At 44.8% G+C, this 18621-nt stretch overlaps 1 protein-coding gene across 1 annotated transcript; it reads right to left on the bottom strand.

The window, feature by feature from the left end:
- Positions 1-2296: 2296 nt before the first annotated feature.
- On the bottom strand, positions 2297-3115 carry OLIG3 (oligodendrocyte transcription factor 3). The gene has a single exon (XM_061130162.1). The coding sequence runs from the start codon at positions 3113-3115 to the stop codon at positions 2297-2299; it is 819 nt and encodes a 272-aa protein (XP_060986145.1).
- Between the last annotated feature and the right edge of the window lie 15506 nt (positions 3116-18621).

Consider the following 18621-nt stretch of genomic DNA (forward strand, 5'->3'; position numbering starts at 1 on the left):
AAACCACCTGTCTCCTCCTCTTGAAGCAGATCTTAGGTCTCAGCCAACAGGGAGGTGATATTACAGCTAAGCTCAAGACAGATTCTGGTGTGGTACATTGCAATCAGGTTTCTATTATCCTTGATGGGGAACAGAGGCACATGCTGTTCAGGTTATTATCCCTAGAACTTGATTTCCTGTCCTCTATAAACAAGTAAACAAAACCTTCTTGCTGCATTATTTTTGCTTACACAAACTATCTGAAAATGTTATGGGGTGGCAAGAGAGATAAGTAATTGATTAAAATAACCCATTTTAGCCATTATTTATGTAGAAGACTTTTCTCTCTTTCTCTCCTTGCCCCTACCCAATAACACTTCCAAATAATTTGTATTCAGCTAATGGGATCTGCAATCTTCTAAGGGAGGAAAGAAGAGAAAGTTCCCACTACACATCTGGAGATGCTGAGACTTGGGTGGTCACTGGCCTCACTCCAGGCTCACCTTCGAAAGCAGAGGGGCCTTCCTTACCTCTGAGGAATCTATCAAGGGGCTGGTGGGGGGCTGAGATTTCAATTATTTTTTTAAGATTACTTTTCTTTGATTTTTAAAACATATACTGGATTTTATTTTGCTTGATTTTTAAAAAAGCCACACAGACAATTTAAAGTGGAAAGAAGTTAACTTACTGTTTCATTCTCATCTGTTGCCAACACAGCCAGTGCAGTCACAACTCTGCTTCTCATTTCTTGTCACTCTGGGTTTCCAGATCACTTGAAATAAAAAAATCTCAATTGCTGAGTTCATGAATGTCTGATTATTGCAGAGAAATAGGAGTTGAAATATCACAAGCCTACCAGTGTGGACGAGGCCCCCGCTTGAAGGACATTTAATTGTAATAATTAACACCAATATGTCTGACCTCGTTACCTTTAAATGATGAGGAAAAACAGCTTTGTGTTAGCCCACCCACCCAGATCTCTCCCCTACTTCTGGCTACACTTTACTGGGTCTACATGTTCCCTCCCCACTCCCCCCATCTTCAAAAATTTTAGGCAAAGGCAAAGCCAGGATTTAAAGTTTCTTTTTTATTTGAAATCTCATCCAGAAACACTGGTTATTAATAAATATATCATAGTTATCAAGAATATATAAAAAATAAAGACAGGTCTTGTCTTTGAAGCCCTAACAAAATATTTCAAGCAAATGTTCAGGAAAATAAAACCAGCACCCCTACCGAAACCACAGTAAGTTTTCAAAGCTGAGGATGGAGAGAGCGGCCCCGCATGCAGAATAACTGAGCAAGGGGGGGTGGGGTGGGGGTGGGGCAAGCTAGTGGAGGGAGCCCAAGCTCTTGCAATCACCGGCCCCTGAAACAGCCCAGGAAAGTTGGGAATGAAGTTTGAAGGTGGGTGGGGGTGGGGGAGAAGCGCCTGTGCGTGAGTTTGGGTCTTTGCACTCTGCCCCCTTGTTCATTTCCTACAACCACAGACAGATATATGGAGTACTTCGGAGAATTCACTAATAAATCCTTGTTACAAGGAAAATGGCACCATGGCCTGCACAACATGTTTAGAAGAGATTCATTTAGAAGCGTGCATGCATTCTTTCGACCTACACTGCGTCTTAAGGAAAACCCACAGAAGAGTTTATCATGCCCTGGACCGGAGTTGAAATTCAAAATTTGGGTCTTGAGATACATTTTGTCTCTGAGATACATTTTTTTTTCTCCCTCTGTTCTTCTCTCTCTCCCTCTCTCTTTCTCTCTTATCTCTTTTCCCTCCTCTCTCTCCCCACATTGTCTCTAGAAAATCAACTGTCCAGCGGATAGACAGTCACAACTGCACCCATCAAAGGGAAATATTTACATTTGTTTCTCACAAAAGGGATGGTTGTCTTTTCCAAGGTAAGAACGCAGAGCCAGAGAGAGCCAACTCGAAAGTCCCTTCGCCAAGTGTTTAACTACACCGATCCTGTCTTTATACAACAAATGCAGTCTTGACAAGAGCCTATGGCAGTGAGAAAAAGTGGCGCGCCATGGAAAAGAAGCATGCATGCAAGACACACGACGTCTGATTCGAGTCCCCCTTCGTTACGACCTAGAGATTGCAGTTTTGTCTCAGTTCTGTCCCTCCGGGGGTCAAGTAGGATCTGAGATCTCTCAGGCAGTGTGGGAGGCCACTAGGAGGTCCCACCGCCGCCCACCCTCCCACGGGCCACGCGCCCAGCTTCCCCTTCCTTCCGGGCCCGGCACCTCGACCCGACCCCTCCCGCCCGCCGCTCTCCCCTCAACCTCCGCAGCCGGGCCGGCCCGCTGCTCACTTGAGCAAGTCCTTGGACTCGGCAGACAGCCTGGCCATGTTGGCGGTGGACAGAGCGGACAGGTGCGGCGGCGGCGGCATCTGGCAGATGGTGCAGGCGCAGGGCAGGCCGGCCCAGTGCTGGAAGCCGCTGCCCAGCTGCAGCGCGGGAGGCGTGGACGGCGCCTTGAGCAGCGAGTGGGGAGGCCGGATGGTGCCGATGGCGGGCAGCGAGGCAGCGGACAGAGGCGACGAGGCGTTGCCAGAGGAGAGAGCGCCGCCCAGGATGGGATGCACCGGGTGCACGGCGTTGGCGGCGTGCGCTGGGTGGCCGGCCGAGTGGCCCACGGTCCCGCAGTGGAAGGCCGAGTGGTGGCCCCCGTATATCTCACCAACCAACCTCTTCATCTCCTCCAAGGAGCTGGTGAGCATGAGGATGTAGTTTCTGGCCAGCAGGAGAGTGGCGATCTTGGAGAGTTTGCGCACCGAGGGCCCGTGCGCGTATGGCATGACCTCGCGCAGCCCGTCCATAGCTAGGTTCAGGTCGTGCATCCGCTTGCGCTCGCGTCCGTTGATCTTCAGTCTCAACTGCTGGAGGTCCTGCTCCGACAGCTGCTTCTTGATTTTGTACTTGCTGCTCTCGCCCGCGGCCTTGGCGCCGGCCCGCGAGAGGCTTTCCCCGGGCATCTTCTGCACCATGTCGCCCTGCGTGGACGAGACGGAGTTGAGGCGGCTCTCCTGGTGGTGGTGATGGCGGTGGTGATGGTCCCTCAGATACATCTCGTCCATGTCCGGAGATGAAGCTCTGCTGGAGACAGAGCTTGAATCAGAATTCATCTTATTATAGGGGATGCGGCCCTACCGTGGGGAAGCTTTAGGCGGGAAATTAGAGAAAATCTTGAATTAAAAAAAAAAAACAAAAACAAACAAACTGCAGAGCCCAGCAGCCCACTTCTCAGCGGCAAGACGTGAGAAGAAAAGCTGAGACACTGCCTTTCCCCGCCTTTCTCCCTCCCCACTCCCTTCTCTCTGGTTTGGCTGTTTCCTAGACAGCTCGTTGGTGAGTGCTTGAACTAACCTCACGCTGAAAAAGAGGGGCTTTTATAGAGCTGCGGCGGAGAAAAGAGACAAAAGGAACCCTCCTATCTATCCTGGGCTGGTTAGGATGACGCGCCATCATTCAGGGCGGTGCGCTTTGCTGTCCCATTTAGCAAGGATTCCTATTCATATTCATTGTGGGGCCGCCCTGGGACACCTCTGCCCAGAACTGCTAGGAGCCCCCAGGCACAAAACCCTCTGATTGACACACTCACCGCTCCAGCTCGCGCCTTCTGGATTTAAAAAAAAAAAACAAAAAAAGAAAGAAAGAAAGAAAGAAAAGGAAACAACTTTCCCCCACCCCACTCCCCTTCCTAATTTCCCTAACCAAAGCACACCTTAAGGCACCGAAGGAAGGAAATGGAAGGGAGCCAGGTGGAGATTCCTCTGGGGTTGGAAAGAGGAATTGAAACATTCTCTCCTCTCTTTCACAGCTACTCCCAAGTTTTGGAAAACGTGGGCAAAAAGAAGCTTCAGTAGAACGGTTTCAATGACGGGGATGCACAGGAAGGGCAGGTTCAACACGCCGGGGTCAAGGTGGGAGGGGCGGGATGCCTGCCGACGTGCACGGCCTGAAGGTCATTTTATTAGGTTTCTTTCCCTAATCACTGACATTGTGCTTATTTTGTTTATGGGGCCCTCCGGTGCGGTTGTAATGGGATGTTCGTATCTGGTGACGGGGGTGTGCCCCCAGCGCTGCTGTGAGAATGGGTCTCTGGCTTTTTATATCTTTTCTTTCGTTTTGAAAAATAGATTACTGAAAGAATTTCAGTGTTGCCAGATTCTGTAACTTCTTAGACCTGGAAACGAGGAAACAAACCTACCCTGGCGTTCCAATGAGACGAGAAGGAGACGAGAGGAAAAGTGGCCGGGGAGGAGGAGGGAGGGAGTTAAGGATTGCAAAGTTTCCCGAGAACACCGGGAGAGACTGTTTCTTCTCCGGCCACCCCCAACTCCCGGACCCCGGCGCCGGCTGAAGATGGCGGAGCGGTTCCCCTCCCGCAGCTCGGCCGGAGGGCCTTCCAGCGCTGTGCGCGCCCGGGCGGAGCATCGGCGGCTCCGCGTTCCCCGGCCGGGGCCGCCCCACACCCGCGGTCCGGGAGAGCGGGAGCTCAGGGTCGAATAATAAACTACGACTGTGGGTATGTGTGTGTGCGTGTGTGGTTTGGCACCGTAAGATCTGAAGAGCCTCTTGTGCGTCCGCGCGTGGGCCCTGCGGTCCCGCGCAAGTCCATGCTGGGGAATAAAGAGGAGGCCTGGAGTTTGGAGCCTTCGGTTCCAGCGGGGAGCTCGGCGCCGACCTTTCTTCCCCCTTGCTGAGTTTTTGTCAGTCGGAACAAGCTAAGCCGAGTGAGAGGCCGGAAGGCAGAAATCCCCGGAAGGGAAGCGGCCCCAGGGGCAGCCTCTAGAAAAACCTGGGCACCTCCACGCTCCGGCCTCGGAGAAACCGGAGAAAAATATTAGGCTGCGGCTGAGTGTCTGGGTGACAAGTGCAAAACTGAAACAATCCCGGAATCTCGAGCAGTCAGGGCCTCACACTGCGCCGTAGAGTCGCTGCAAGCCTCCAGGACTCGCGAGGTAAAAGAGGCTTCACTTTTCATTGACGCAAATGGAGCGGCCGACAGGAGAGGGATGCACGCCCAGGTCCCCGGGCTCGCGCGCTCCGTGAGGCTGTGCCTCGTCACCGTCACGCCGCGAAAGCAGGTCGGGTGGGGAGACGCGACGTGGGGACGGATCCTTTCTCGACACCGATCATTGCTTCTCGGTAAAGAAAAAATAAAGGAAATGGCCAGCACCCCCTCGTCAAGGCCAGGATCTTAGTGCCCTTGAAGATTGGGCAGAAGCCTCTCATTCTCCTGTCGCCTCCAAAGAAAGTTTCTTAAAACGAAAAATCCAAGGGATTAGGTTGGATGTGGAGAGACTGATGTCCAAACGCACTCCTAATATCCAAGCAAATGGAATGTTTCCTAATGCACCGGACTGGCCCATCTGAACTCAGATAACGGCATCCCCTGAGCTGCTTTTGAGCAAAAGGGTTCCAGAACGCGCACGTTCGGACAACGCCCCAGGTGATGGACGGAAGCTGGGGGAAGAGGCGTGGTCCAGACCACAGCCTTCAGAGGCTCTGCTGCTGATCAAGGTGTGTGGAGCCGGGAGCGCTAGACCCGAGCTGAAGCGGCTTCCTTGCCTTTGGGCCAGTACACAGGCCCGGACCCCTGTCAAAACCACCTTCCTGACCTCTGTCCTTCCCAGGCCCCAAGTGAGAATGCTCAGTTTTGACTTCAGGAAGTAGTAGCAAGGTCTAGTTTGAGCAGAAGGGTTGCAAATAAAGGAGTAGAAAAATCAGGCCGCTGAAAGGTATTTACCTTTTAAAAAATCCCTATTTTCTCAATGGACAATATGAAATAAAATGTAAAATCTCCCTCCTCCCCCCGCCCTGCCAATTAATAGAGAAGGTAAAGTTGCAGGGGGAGCGGGGAGGGAAAGAGTGTGTGGTGGGGGTGGGGGTGGGGAGCAGTCCGCTCAATACAAACTAAAGAATTCACTTGCAGGGCTGAAGAGACTGGGGGCTGTGTTTTGGAAGTCTGAAACAGAAACCTCTTCCCCCCGCTGCATCTTTCCACGGAGAGAGGGACATAGGCTGACAGCAGCCAGGCCCACGGGTGGCTGCACCGGGTGCAGAAGGGGCGCCGGGCCTCTGCCTGCACGGACCAGATCCACTCCATCCCCAAAAGGTTTCGGGCTCCAGTACGGAGGCAATGCTTGGAGTGTGTCCTGGCCTGAGGTCCTCGGGCACAGTCTGGGACGCGCAGGTCCTTTCCTCTCTAGTCGCCCTCTGCTTTCCCCAAGGGCCACTTTGTGTGAGGCTGGGATGGCTCAAGGCCCAAGGCCCCAACCAGGTAAACACTTTTAGCCTTCCAGGAGTCCCATCCTGTCCTGGGAGGCTTGTTCCCCATTCTTTGGCTCTTGGCAAAGAGGGAGAGTGACTATAGTTTTGCTCGCCATAAAATGGGTTGGTACTAGCCAGGGCCGAAACGGCAGAGGCGCGCACCAGGCAGCGGGGGCGCTGCTCCTGGGCGCCTGTCTCGCGGAGTCGCTTTGGACTCGGAGAACGCACTTCCACTCGACTCCCACCCCCGAGCTCAGCCCCTCGGGATAAGCCCGAAGCCCGAAAGGGAGCAGGCTGGAAATCCCACTCGGGCAAGCAGATGGATTGCTTTCCGAGGGTCTTCTCTGCCATCGCCCACCCCCCGGCCAGTGCTGGGAGGGGAGAGAGAGGAAGGCAGCCGGCGTTGGGCCGAGCCAGCGGCTGCCTAAAGGAACCTCAAGCGGAGACGCGCCGTGACCTTGGCCCTGGCCGGGGGCCCATCCGGCAGGCCTGGAGCGGAGTGAGCGGGCGGGCGGCAGCGGGGCCGTGCTCTCCAGGCCACACCCCGCGCCCTGGCTGCCCGGGTGGGCGACGGCGGGGAGGCGGGGGTCGTGCTGCAGCAACAGGTGCGTCCCAAGCCCCGCGGGCTGCTCCCGGCCAGGCAGTCTCGGGTCTGGGAAGAGCCTGTGAGTTTCTCAGCCTCTGCACAACACTAGAAAAGTAGCAGGTCGGCGCGGGGACCCGAGAGGAAGAGCCGCCCTGCCTGGCCGGCGCGCCCCTGGCGCACAGCCTCAGCTCCGCAGCCCGGGACGGGACGCAGCCCCGGCTTCCGGGGACCGCGCCCTCCAGCGGCTTCGCGGCTCTTCCCGACCCCCTCCCATCTCCAGATCGCCGGGGGGCCGTGTCTTACCGGTGGCCCGGTGCGCGCCGCTCCGCAGTTCCAGCCGCCGAGTTCCTCGCCAGAAGCTGCCGCTCTGCCCGAGGCCGCGGCGATTTGGGCTCTGGAGCGATCGCCACCCCCCACACCCCCCAAGCCCTCCTAAGAGTCCAGCGACAAGTGTCACGCTGGCTGACCTGCCGGGCGGCCACTGTGAGGAGCCGGTCAGTCGACCGCGTCCGCGGGCTTTTCTCGCTCAAGCCTCAAACTTGACCGGCAGAAACTTTGGCCAAGACCGAACAGCAGGAGGCTGCCCTGTGGGCTTCACCTTTTAACCCAACCCCCCTTCGGAAACAAAAGGGATAAAAGGGAAACCCAAATATCTCTAAAGATGCTCCGTCACGGGCCACCGGAGGAATAGCCTAAAAACTAGTTGACCACGGAGGAACTTATCAAAAAAGTAGTTTCTTTCTTTATCTGCTGAGTAAAACATTCACTTCGCAACAATAGCAACGGGGACCGGGTCATCCAGACTCTTAGGTTGATCAAAGAAGCCGGTATATAAAAAAAAAGAAGAAGACATCAAGTTTTAAAAAATGAAATGTCAACATAAATCGCAGCCAAGCAAAAATTATCTCTTCTCCCAGCAGCGCATCCTGAATGATGGAATGTAGCGAGAGTGCTAAACCCCCCGTCCCCGAAGTCGGAGAGGCCAAAATTGAAAACCCAACAATTAAATAGGTGCTAGAAGGACCCAAGGGGATGGATCTGGGCCGGTCGGCTAACGTGCTTTAGCTTTCTGGGTTTTCCCATATTTTACATAATATCTCCAACACGCATGATCTGTCCAGTATTTCTCCTCACCTTTTTAAAATTTGATTTTCATACAAGGAAAATAGCAGAAGTTGAAGGACACCAGAATTTTATGAAGAGATAGCAACTGCTTTTTTCGCAATGTTGGATGTGAGATTGGAGGGTGAGAGGAAATCCCAGAATAGCATAAAATGATGAAGTGCTAATTATGTGGGTATATAGACAAGTTAATCCACTGGCAGAAGTAGAAGTTTGATTTTAATGATGCATAAGCTACAAGGCTGGCCAGAACTTACAGTCTCATTATAATTATTTAAAGACTGACAAAAGTCAAAGGAGATATGAACTTCTGGGTTTCATTTATAGGATTTTGCTCAATTAGTGAGCATACTTAAGTACTTTTTTTTTCCTTTCTGGAAACATCTGCTCAATTGCCAAAACCTCTACTGAGTTTTCCTTCTAAAGAAAGCCAATAAATTGAAAACATTTTTCCTCAAGATTGGAACGTTTAGGTTGATTTAAATATCACTGGTGATCAATCACTTAAACTGATGAGTTTATATTAAAATTTGCATACATATACACACATTCTTGGCATGCATCCTGACATTTTGAATTTGTGGCCCCATTAATACCAATACTTTAACAAGCACTAAGTAGATGATTTCTTATTAGTATTTTATTGTTATTAATTTTCTTTTATGATTTTAAAGTCACTGTCTACAATTTGATATCAATATAAAATAACATGGAATAGTAAGTTCTGCTTTTTCTTTTGGAAGCTATTTTATCATCTTGGTATATTCAATTAGATAATTAAATGTATCACATATTGCTATATTCTTTGCTAAAATGCTTAAGGAATTTAGTTTTATTTTAAAGATAAATATTTCTTTTAGAGATAAATATCTTGGGTAGTATGTGTATTATTTTCATTTTGTATTCAATAAATTCAGGTTTATACATAAAGTATGTGAATATATACCACAAAGTGGTAAGAATGATAAGAACCTACCTATCAAGCAACAGAGAATTAAAGAGATGCTAACATTCATGTTGTCAGTTTATCACATTGCTTTTTATTGTGAGTACCTATACATGTGTGTTCCAAAACTTACATCTGTATTTGCATAAAATTAAAGATACTAAAATATTTATTTGAAGCCTTTGAATTCTAAAATAAAACTAGCATCTAGTTTTCAGATGCTAATAGAGACAAAGGAAAACAGTACACCTTCTGAGAGGTAGAATTGCATTTGAAATGTTATATTTGCACACATTACTTAAAAAAAAAAATGATGATTAAAGAGTCTGCCACTGAATCTTGAAAAGTCAAAATGGCAGTTTTTGAAAATCAACATTTCCACAGATCAACTGATTTTATACATAATATGTGCTACAGACCAGGTGAATTCTGTTTCATCATTTCTAAAGACACATAGAAATGTGATATACTCTCCTTTCTCACTAGACCATTGTTTTTTTGTATTTAGTAATATGTTTTATTTTGTTTGCATAACATCAACAGTTTGAGTATAAAGTTTATAAAGCCCAAATTGTCACCATTTACAATATTGGCAGAATTTTCATTTTCATCTTTAATATTATGATATATAATAAAATTGAAACAATTATCCAGACAACTGAAGTTTCAAGTACTGTTTTTCTTTTATCTTGGGAGTGGGATCTGAAAAGAGGAAGCAGGTTGGAAACTGGAAAAGTATTACTCAAAATTTGTAGATATTTAGTTATTCTATATATTTCACTTGTAGACTAGTCTGAGTCTCTTGCTTAAATGAAATGATATTCTCAACTGTCAAGAACTGGTAGTAAAAAAGTCTTATATATTTGGAATATGTTATTTTTTACAACATAAAATGACAATGGAAGTTAACATTTAGAAAATAACATTACTCAAGACATTGGTGAAGGAAACGATAATTTTCTAAACCCTCATATTTTCTTAGTAATTTTGATTGTTTTTTATAATCCTTGATAATTATGAAATTACAGAATATTGGACTATGTTCACAGAAATGAACATTTCAATTGGATACCTTAGCACTTTGTTTTTTCTCCTTTTTATAATGGCAAGTATAATAAATATGGGTAGACTTTTAGGAAAAAAAAGAACTTTGTAAACAGGGGAAAGAAAAGAGAGGGGATAGAACACACTTGTATATGTCCTTTGTACATAATACATAAACCTAACCTCACTCTTAAGTGCATTTTCAAGAGCTGTTTGCATGAAAGTGCTCCTCATGTATTTTATTAATTTAAACATTTTTGGAAAAGTTAACGTTAATTCTAATATTTTAATACAGAGCCCACTTGTAGCCATTTTCCAAAGACCCAGGAAGAGCAAGTTTTCTGTTTCTATGGCACTTTGCTCACCATTCATACATCCTGCAAATGTATGTATGTGTGTGTTTCAGTCAAATTGCTTGAGATAGGCTGGGAGGATGAAGACACCGAGGACTTCTTTGGAGGCGGTACTTACAAGTACCATCAAAACTACCGTAGAGATCGAATGGCATATGGAACACATTATCAGACTGCAGCCCTGCTAAAAATTAGAGTTTTAAAAAATTAGTGCTATAAACCTCCTAGCTGGACAAGGCTGCCAAACAAATTCTTGATTTTTTCCACTGGCAAAAAGAAACAAAAGCTTTTAACTTTATCAATTTTATACTGAAGGACAACTTTAATGTCCCAGTACTTGCTTATAATACAAGATATTTACCTCAATAAGAATACAAGACTAGAAATTCATTACTAGAAAAAGCCAGTTTTTATTTTGTTGAGTGAACTTATAAACTAATTTTGAAATTCTTTCCAGAGTCAAAATTATTTTTCTCCTTAAAAAACTCTTATATGTGATCTTTTTATGTCAAAAAAAGATCAAATGCAATTATGTGTAAAATTTTCAAGTATTATTGCTGGAATGGATCTATCTTTTTATCAAAGTTTTGTCCCCTGTGAAAATAAAGCAAGGGGTAATAGCTCTTTTGCTCCCATTAGAGTTAGTACTTGAAGTAATTGTATTAAATGGAAAATAATGTCTTTGGCAAAGTGATGCCAAGAACAGATCCCCAATAGAAAAATATTGCTGAAAGGCATGTGGCAGGAAAGATGTGGGTCCATCAAGAGCTTCTAACCAATTCACCTTAAGAATTTTAAGTAGCTATAGAAACTAAAAACTAAAATCTGAAGAGCATATGCAACCAGGGGTTTGAAAACCTTTTTAAAGACTGGACTAGAATAACTTCCCTGGTGGCTCAGATGATTAAGAAGCCACCTGCAATGCGGGAGACCTGGGTTTGATACCTGGGTTGGGAAGATGCCCTGGAGGAGGATCCATTCCAGTGTTCCTGCCTGAAGAAACCCCATGGACAGAGGTGCCTGGCAGGCTATAGTCCATGGGGTCACAAAGAGTCAGATACGATTGAGCGGCCAAGCACAGCGCAGCGCAGAATAACCACAGCAGAGTTCCTCTCTGTTTGTGGGGTCCATCCCCTCTTATTTGACAAGGCCATCAGTGACAAAGGGCGCAAAACAAACATCAGCAAAGAATACACGTCAGCAAAGAATATTGTGTCGGTTTCCCTAATAAGCTATCTTCTGGCCAAAGCATCTAAATACCATAGAATCATGGGAAAGAGGAGTTCCTGGATAGGCGTAAAACATTTCTTTGGATAACTTTTATGTTGTAACATAGAAACTCCACTTCCCCACTGATGACAGTGTTTTCCTAATGGTTAGGAAGACCAGAGGCAGATATTACACAAAAAAAGACTTTACAACCCATCACATTTCCTGGATAGGATATGCTTTTTTCTAGAAGTACACACTTACTTTAGAACTTTCATTCTGTCACCTGCACAATGAAAATAATTGTGCAGATGACAAAATTAAAGAAGGCAAAATGGTTGTCTGAGGAGGACTTACAAATAGGTGAGGAAAGAAGAGAAGTGAAAGGCAAAGGAGAAGAGGAAAGATATATCCATCTGAACGCAGAGCTCCAGAGAACAGAAGGAGAGAGAAGAAAGCCTTCTTAAATGAACAATGCCAAGATACAGAGAAAAACAATAGAATGGGAAAGACTAGAGATCTCTAAGAAAATAGGAGCTATCAAGGGAACATTTCATGCAAGGATGGGCACAATAAAGGACAGAAATGCCAAGGACCTAACGGAAGAAGAAGAGATTAAGAAGAGGTCGCAAGAATACACAGAAAACCATACGAAAAAAGTTTAAATGACCAGGATAACCATGATGGTGTGGTCACTCACCTAGAGCCAGACACCCTGAAGTGTGAAATCAACTGGGCCTTAGGAAGCATTACTATGAACAAAGCTAGTGGAAGTGATGAAATTCCAGCTGAGTTATTTCAGATCCTAAAAGACAATGCTGTTAAAATGCTGCACTCATTATACCAGCAAATTTGGAAAACTCAGTAGTGGCTGAGGAAAGGACTGGAAAAGGTCAGTTTTCATTCCAATCCCAAGGAAAGGCAATGCCAAAGACTATTCAAATTACTGTATAATTGCGCTCATCTCACATGCTAGCCAAGTGATGCTCCAAATCCCTCAAGCTAGGTTTCAAAAGGACATGAATTGAAAACTTCCAGATGTACAAGCTGGATTTAGAAAAGGCAGAGGAATAAGAGATCCAACATCTGTTGGATCACAGAAAAAGCAAGGAAATTCCAGAAAAACATCTACTTCTGCTTCATTGACTATACTAAGGCCTTTGACTGTGTGGATCACAACAAACTGTGGAGAATTCTTAAAGAGATGGGAATACCAGACCACGTTATCTGTCGCCTGAGAAACCTATATGCAAGTCAAGAAGCAATAATTAGAACCAGACATGGAACAACGGTTCAAAATTGGGAAAGGACTACATCAAGGCTGTATATCGTCACCTGGCTTATTTAATTTATGTGCAGAGTACATCATGCGAAATGCCAGGCTGGATGAAGCACAGGCTGGAATCAAGATTGCCGGGAGAAATATCAACAATTTCAGATATGCAGATGATACCACTCTAAAGGCAGAAAGTGAAGAAGAACTTAAGAGCCTCTTGATGAGGGTGAAAGAGGATGGTGAAAAGCTGGCTTAAAACTCAACATTCAAAAAACTACGATCATGGCATCTGGTCCCAAAGCTTCATGGCAAATAGATGGAGAAAAAGTGGATTCAGTGACAGATTTTCTTTTCTTGGGCTCCAAAATCACTGAAGATGGTGACTACAGCCATGAAATTAAAAGACACTTGCTCCTTTGAAGAAAAGCTATGACCAACCTAGAGAGCATATTAAAAAGCAGAGATGTTACTTTGCCAACAAAGCTCTGTCTAGACAAAGCTATGGTTTTTCCAGTAGTCATGTATGGATGTGAGAGTTGGACTATAAAGAAAGCTGAGCACAGAAGAATTGATGCTTTTGAACTGTGGTGTTGGAGAAGACTCTTGAGAGTCCCTTGGACTGCAAGGAGATCAAACAAGTGAATCCTGAAGGAAATCAGTCCTGAATATTCATTGGAAAGACTAATGCTGAAGCTGAAGCTCCAGTATTCTGGCCACCTGATACAAAGTACTGACTCATTGGAAAAGACCCTGATGCTGGGAAGGATTGAGGGCAAGAAGAGAAGGGGATGACAGAGGATGACATGGTTGGATGGCATCATGGATTCAATGGACATGAGTTTGAGCAAACTCCGGGAGATGGTGAAGGACAGGGAAGCCAGGCATGCTGCAGTTCATAGGGTTGCGAAGAGTCAGACACAACTCAGTGACTGAACAACATCAACTGAGATGAGAAAGACTGAGGAAGAAGATGTTTTAGATATGTTAAGTCTGTGATTCCTATCCAAATGAAAATGTTAAGTAGGCAGTTGTATAAACATTCCTGCCATTCAAGGAAAGAGATTAGGTAAAATCTCCAAGGAGTGTCAGTTCAGTTCAGCTGCTCAGTCATGTCCGACTGTTTGAAACCCCATGGGCTGCAGCACACCAGATTTTCCTGTCCATCACCAACTCCTGGGGCTTGCTCAAACTCATGTCCATGGGGTCGGTGATGCCATACAACCATCTCATCCTCAGTCATCCCCTTCTCCTCCTGCCGTCAATCTTTCCCAGCATCAGGGTCTTTTCCAATGAGTCAATTCTTCTCATCAGATGGCCTAAGTATTGGAGTATCAGCTTCAGCAGCAGTCCTTCCAATGAATATTCAGGACTGATTTCCTTTAGGATTCACTCATTTGATCTCCTTGCAGTCCAAGGGACTCTCAAGAGTCTTCTCCAACACCACAGTTCAAAAGCATCAATTCTTTTGTGCTCAGCTTTCTTTACTGTCCAACTCTCACATCCATGACTACTGGAAAAACCATAACTTTGACTAGACCGACCTTTGTCAGCAAAGTAATATTTCTGCTTTTTAATAGGCTGTTTAGGTTGGTTATAGCTTTTCTTCCAAGGAGCAAGAATCGTTTAATTCCATGGCTGCAGTCAACATCTGCAGTGATTTTGGAGCCTCAAAAAATAAAGTCTCTCTCTGTTTCCACTGTTTCCCTGTCTATTTGCTATTAAGTGATGGGACTGGATGCCTTGATCTTAACTTTTTGAATCTTGAGTTTTAAGCCAGCTTTTTCACTCTCCTCTTTCACTTTCATCAAGAAGCTCTTTAGTTCTTCTTCGTTTTCTGCTATAAGGGTGGTGTCATCTGCATTTCTGAGGTTATTGATATTTCTCCTGGAAATCTTGATTCCAGCTTAAGTTTCATCCAGTCCAGTGTTTCTCATGATGTACTCTGCATATAAGTTAAATAAGCAGCATGACAATATACAGCCTTGATATATTCCTTTCCTAATTTTGAACCAGTCTGTTGTTCCATGTCTGGTCTCACTGTTGCTTCTTGACCTGCATACAGATTTCTCAGGAGGCAGGTAAGCTGGTCTGGTATTCCTATCTCTTGAAGAATTTTCCACAGTTTCTTGTGATCCACACAATCAAAGGCTTTGGCATAGTCAATAAAGCAGGAGTAGATGTTTTTCTGGAACTCTCTTGCTTTTTTGATGATCCAGCAAATGTTGGCAATTTGATCTCTGGTTCCTCTGCCTTTTCTAAATCCAACTTGAACATCTGGAAGTTCACAGTTCGCGTATTACTGAATCCTGGCTCGGAGAATTTTGAGCATTACTTTACTAGTGTGTGAGATGAGTGCAATTGTGCAGTAGTTTGAACATTCTTTGGCATTGCCTTTCTTTGGGATTGGAATTAAAATTTACTTTTTCCAGTCCTGTGGCCACTGATGAGTTTTCCAAATTTGCTGGCATATTGAGTGCAGCACTTTAGCAGCAGCATCTTTTAGGATTTTAGTGCTTCTCCTTTGCCTTTAGACATGGGGTATCATTTTTTGATAGGATCCAACATTCTCCCATTGATGGTTGTTCCGCAGCAAGTTGCGGTTTTGGATTTCTCACAGGAAAAGATGAGTGCTTGTCGTTCTACTCTACCGTCTTGCTCCCAGCACACCCCAGATGGTGTGGATTTAGATAAAGTTGAGAACATTCCAAGGACTGAGGTTTGGTGCATTTCCTGGAAAGAGGGAAGAAAAGGAGGAGGCAACAAAGGAAACTCAGAAGGAATAGCCACTAGGGTAGCAGGAAAGTCCACACATGGTGATATCCTGGGAGCTAAGGATGAGACAAAGACCTCGATCTCATCTTGTGGATTTATCCAGATGCAGGTCATTGACAACCTAGACTAGAGTAGTGTTGATGGGATAGTGGGGGAAGAAGTCAGGATGGAGTCGGTTCCAGAAAAAATGGGAAAGGAAGAATTGAAGAATGTAACTAAAAAACTCTATCATACAGTTTTGTTGAAAAGAGAAGCAGAAAACTGATGCAGTTACTGGGACCACGTTTCCTTTTTAAGATGGGAGAAACCTCAGCATGCTTATACATTTCTGGGTGCGATCTAGCAATGAAAGTGTTAGAACCTTAGTCGTGTCCAACTGTTTGCAACACCATGGACTGTAGCCCGCCAGTCTCCTCAGTCCATGGGATTCTCTAGGCAAGAATACTGGAGTGGGTCACCGGGCCCTTCTCCAGGGGGATCTTCCTGACCCAGGGTTTGAACCCAGGTCTCTGACATTGCAGGCAGATTTTTTTACTGTTTGAGCCACGAGGGAAGCCCTCTAGTAATGAAAGGAAATTGACAATGTGAGGAAGGACAACTGCTGGGTCTATGCCTTTGAATGGGTGAGAAGGGGTGGACCTATGCACAGAAGGCGAGGACAGACCTTAGGAGGAACGCTCAGGTGCAGGAAGGTAGAGGTGGTGGCAGGCGCGTTTGCACAGTATCTTGTATTGATCCTGTTTTCTCAGTTGAATAAGAAGCAAGGTTACTTCTGAAAGTACGAATTGGAGAATGAGAAGCTGATGATTTAAAGAGATACATGATATGAACTAGACATTTAGGAGAATGGGAAAGTAAATGGATTAAGGGAGTGCAGCGTGGTTGTCAGCACCGCCCACACCCAGGCGCACTGCAGGTATGCACCAGTGATCACACGGCTGTTCTGTCATCCTCCAAACACAGGAAAGTCAGATGCTGGGGGTTTGGGGCCCACCATACAGGTTCCACCAGTTGCCTGCCCAAATCATACCTCACCGTCTTCCTTGTCTAAACAGATGTCTAATTTTGTATATTTGACAATGTGATCATAGTGTCATATATACAAAAGGGGCTGACTCAAGATAGGTCTCAAGCGTGGTAATCTATTTCCATTTTTTCAGATACTTGCTTTTTCTACTTGAGATAAAAATGGCCATATGGCTCTGTTCTGGCCATTGAGAATAAAAAAGCTTGCTGGAAGCTTCTGGGAAAGTTGCTTCCTTCTCTGATGAAAGGAAATCTCTTTTACTTTCACCTCTTGCTTCTTGAGAACAAAAATTATTAGACGTGGCTGTCACTTTGTGATACTGAGGCTGCATGAGAATGTAAAAGCCTGGCAGAACAGAAGGGAAGCAAAGAGCAAGCATTGGTTGAGTTACCAGACCAGACTTGGATTAATTTCCTAACAATCTTATTCCTGAATCTAATAAATGTCTTATAATGTTAAAGTCATAGAATACTTGGATATTCTGTTATTTGCAGCCATATTCATTTTAACTGGCATTCCTAGACTTAAACATAATAACCAGCATTTAAAAAATTTACATGACACACAGTCTGTGGCTATAGAGAGGGAATATTCAGTTCCTCTTTTCTTTCAAAATAAGGCATGTAAATTTAATATTACTGAGATTCTACTTTTGGATACTTATCAAAAAAAAGAAAAAAGAAAAGCAGGATCTCAAACACATATTTGTACACCCATATTCATAGGATTCTTCATAAATAGCCAAGGAATAGAAGTAACCAAAATGCCATTGATAGTTGAATATATAAGTAAAATATAATATATACATTCAGTGGAATATTATTCTTCCTTAGAAAAGAAAAAATGTTACAACATGGATGAAACTTGAGAACATTATGGCGAATTAAATAAGAAAGTCATCACAAAAAGAGAAATACAAAAAGAGAATTTCATTTATATGAGGTTTGTTGTTGGACTTAGTTGCAAGTCAAGTCCAACTCATTTGTGATTCTATGACCTATAGCCTTCCAGGCTCCTTTGTCCATGATTTTCCAGGCAAGAAAACTGGAATGTGTTGCCATTTCCTTCTCTAGGGGATCTTCCCGACCCAGGATCGAACCTGTGTCTCCTGCTTGGCAGAAGGATTCTTTACCACTGAGTTACCTAGGAAGCCCATCTGAGGTATGTAGAGTATCAAATCCGTAAGAAGAGAAGGTAGAATGGTGGTTGCCATGGATTGGGGGAGGGAGAGGTAGGGAACTGCTGTTTAATGGGGACAAAGTTTCAGAAGATGCAAAAGTTCTGGAGACTGGTTGCACCAAAATGTTAATATACTGAATACTGCTGAACTGTACACTTAAAAAATGGTTAAGGTGGTAAATTTTATGCCAGGTGTATTTTTACCACAATGAAAAGTAAGTACTAAGAAATAAAATAAAAATACGCCATAAATAAAACCATAAGCTTATGAAGAAATATAGTATCCTTGAAAATCAAACATACTCTAATGAGATTTTTTTAATGATAAGTTTTCAGCAGCAGTTTTAATAAAGTCATTCAATTGTGTGAAGTAATTGAAGTAATTCAAGCAGCAAGGAAATGTAGGTCTAAGTGAATTGAAAGGCATTGGCCTGAAAGCTGCTCCACTGACACCCAGAGGAGGTTTTCACAAATGTGTTTGTATCACATATAAATTAATTTTTAGAAAAAAGAATTATCTAAGAAAGAATATGGAGAGAAAATAGATCTGTGACGTTTCTGTTCCTTAGAAAACACTTGGCTATGTGCTCAACAGCATGTCCTTTTGAAAGACACTGATGCTTTATAGTCAGAGATGCTTAATATTTTCAGACATCTACTAGGTGCTAGGCTCTTTGCATGTAAAATTCCCAGTCCTGGAAATACCCTCCGAGGTGTATATTATCATCCCTACCTAGAGATGCGAAAACTGAGGCTCAATAAGGTTATGTGCCATATTCCTAAGAGACGTAGTAAATAAGTGGGAAGACAGGATTCAACTCAGTGCTGTCCAACTTTCAAA

This window comes from Dama dama, chromosome 26 (genome assembly GCF_033118175.1).
Source record: "Dama dama isolate Ldn47 chromosome 26, ASM3311817v1, whole genome shotgun sequence".
Classification (NCBI taxonomy): Eukaryota; Metazoa; Chordata; class Mammalia; order Artiodactyla; family Cervidae; genus Dama; species Dama dama.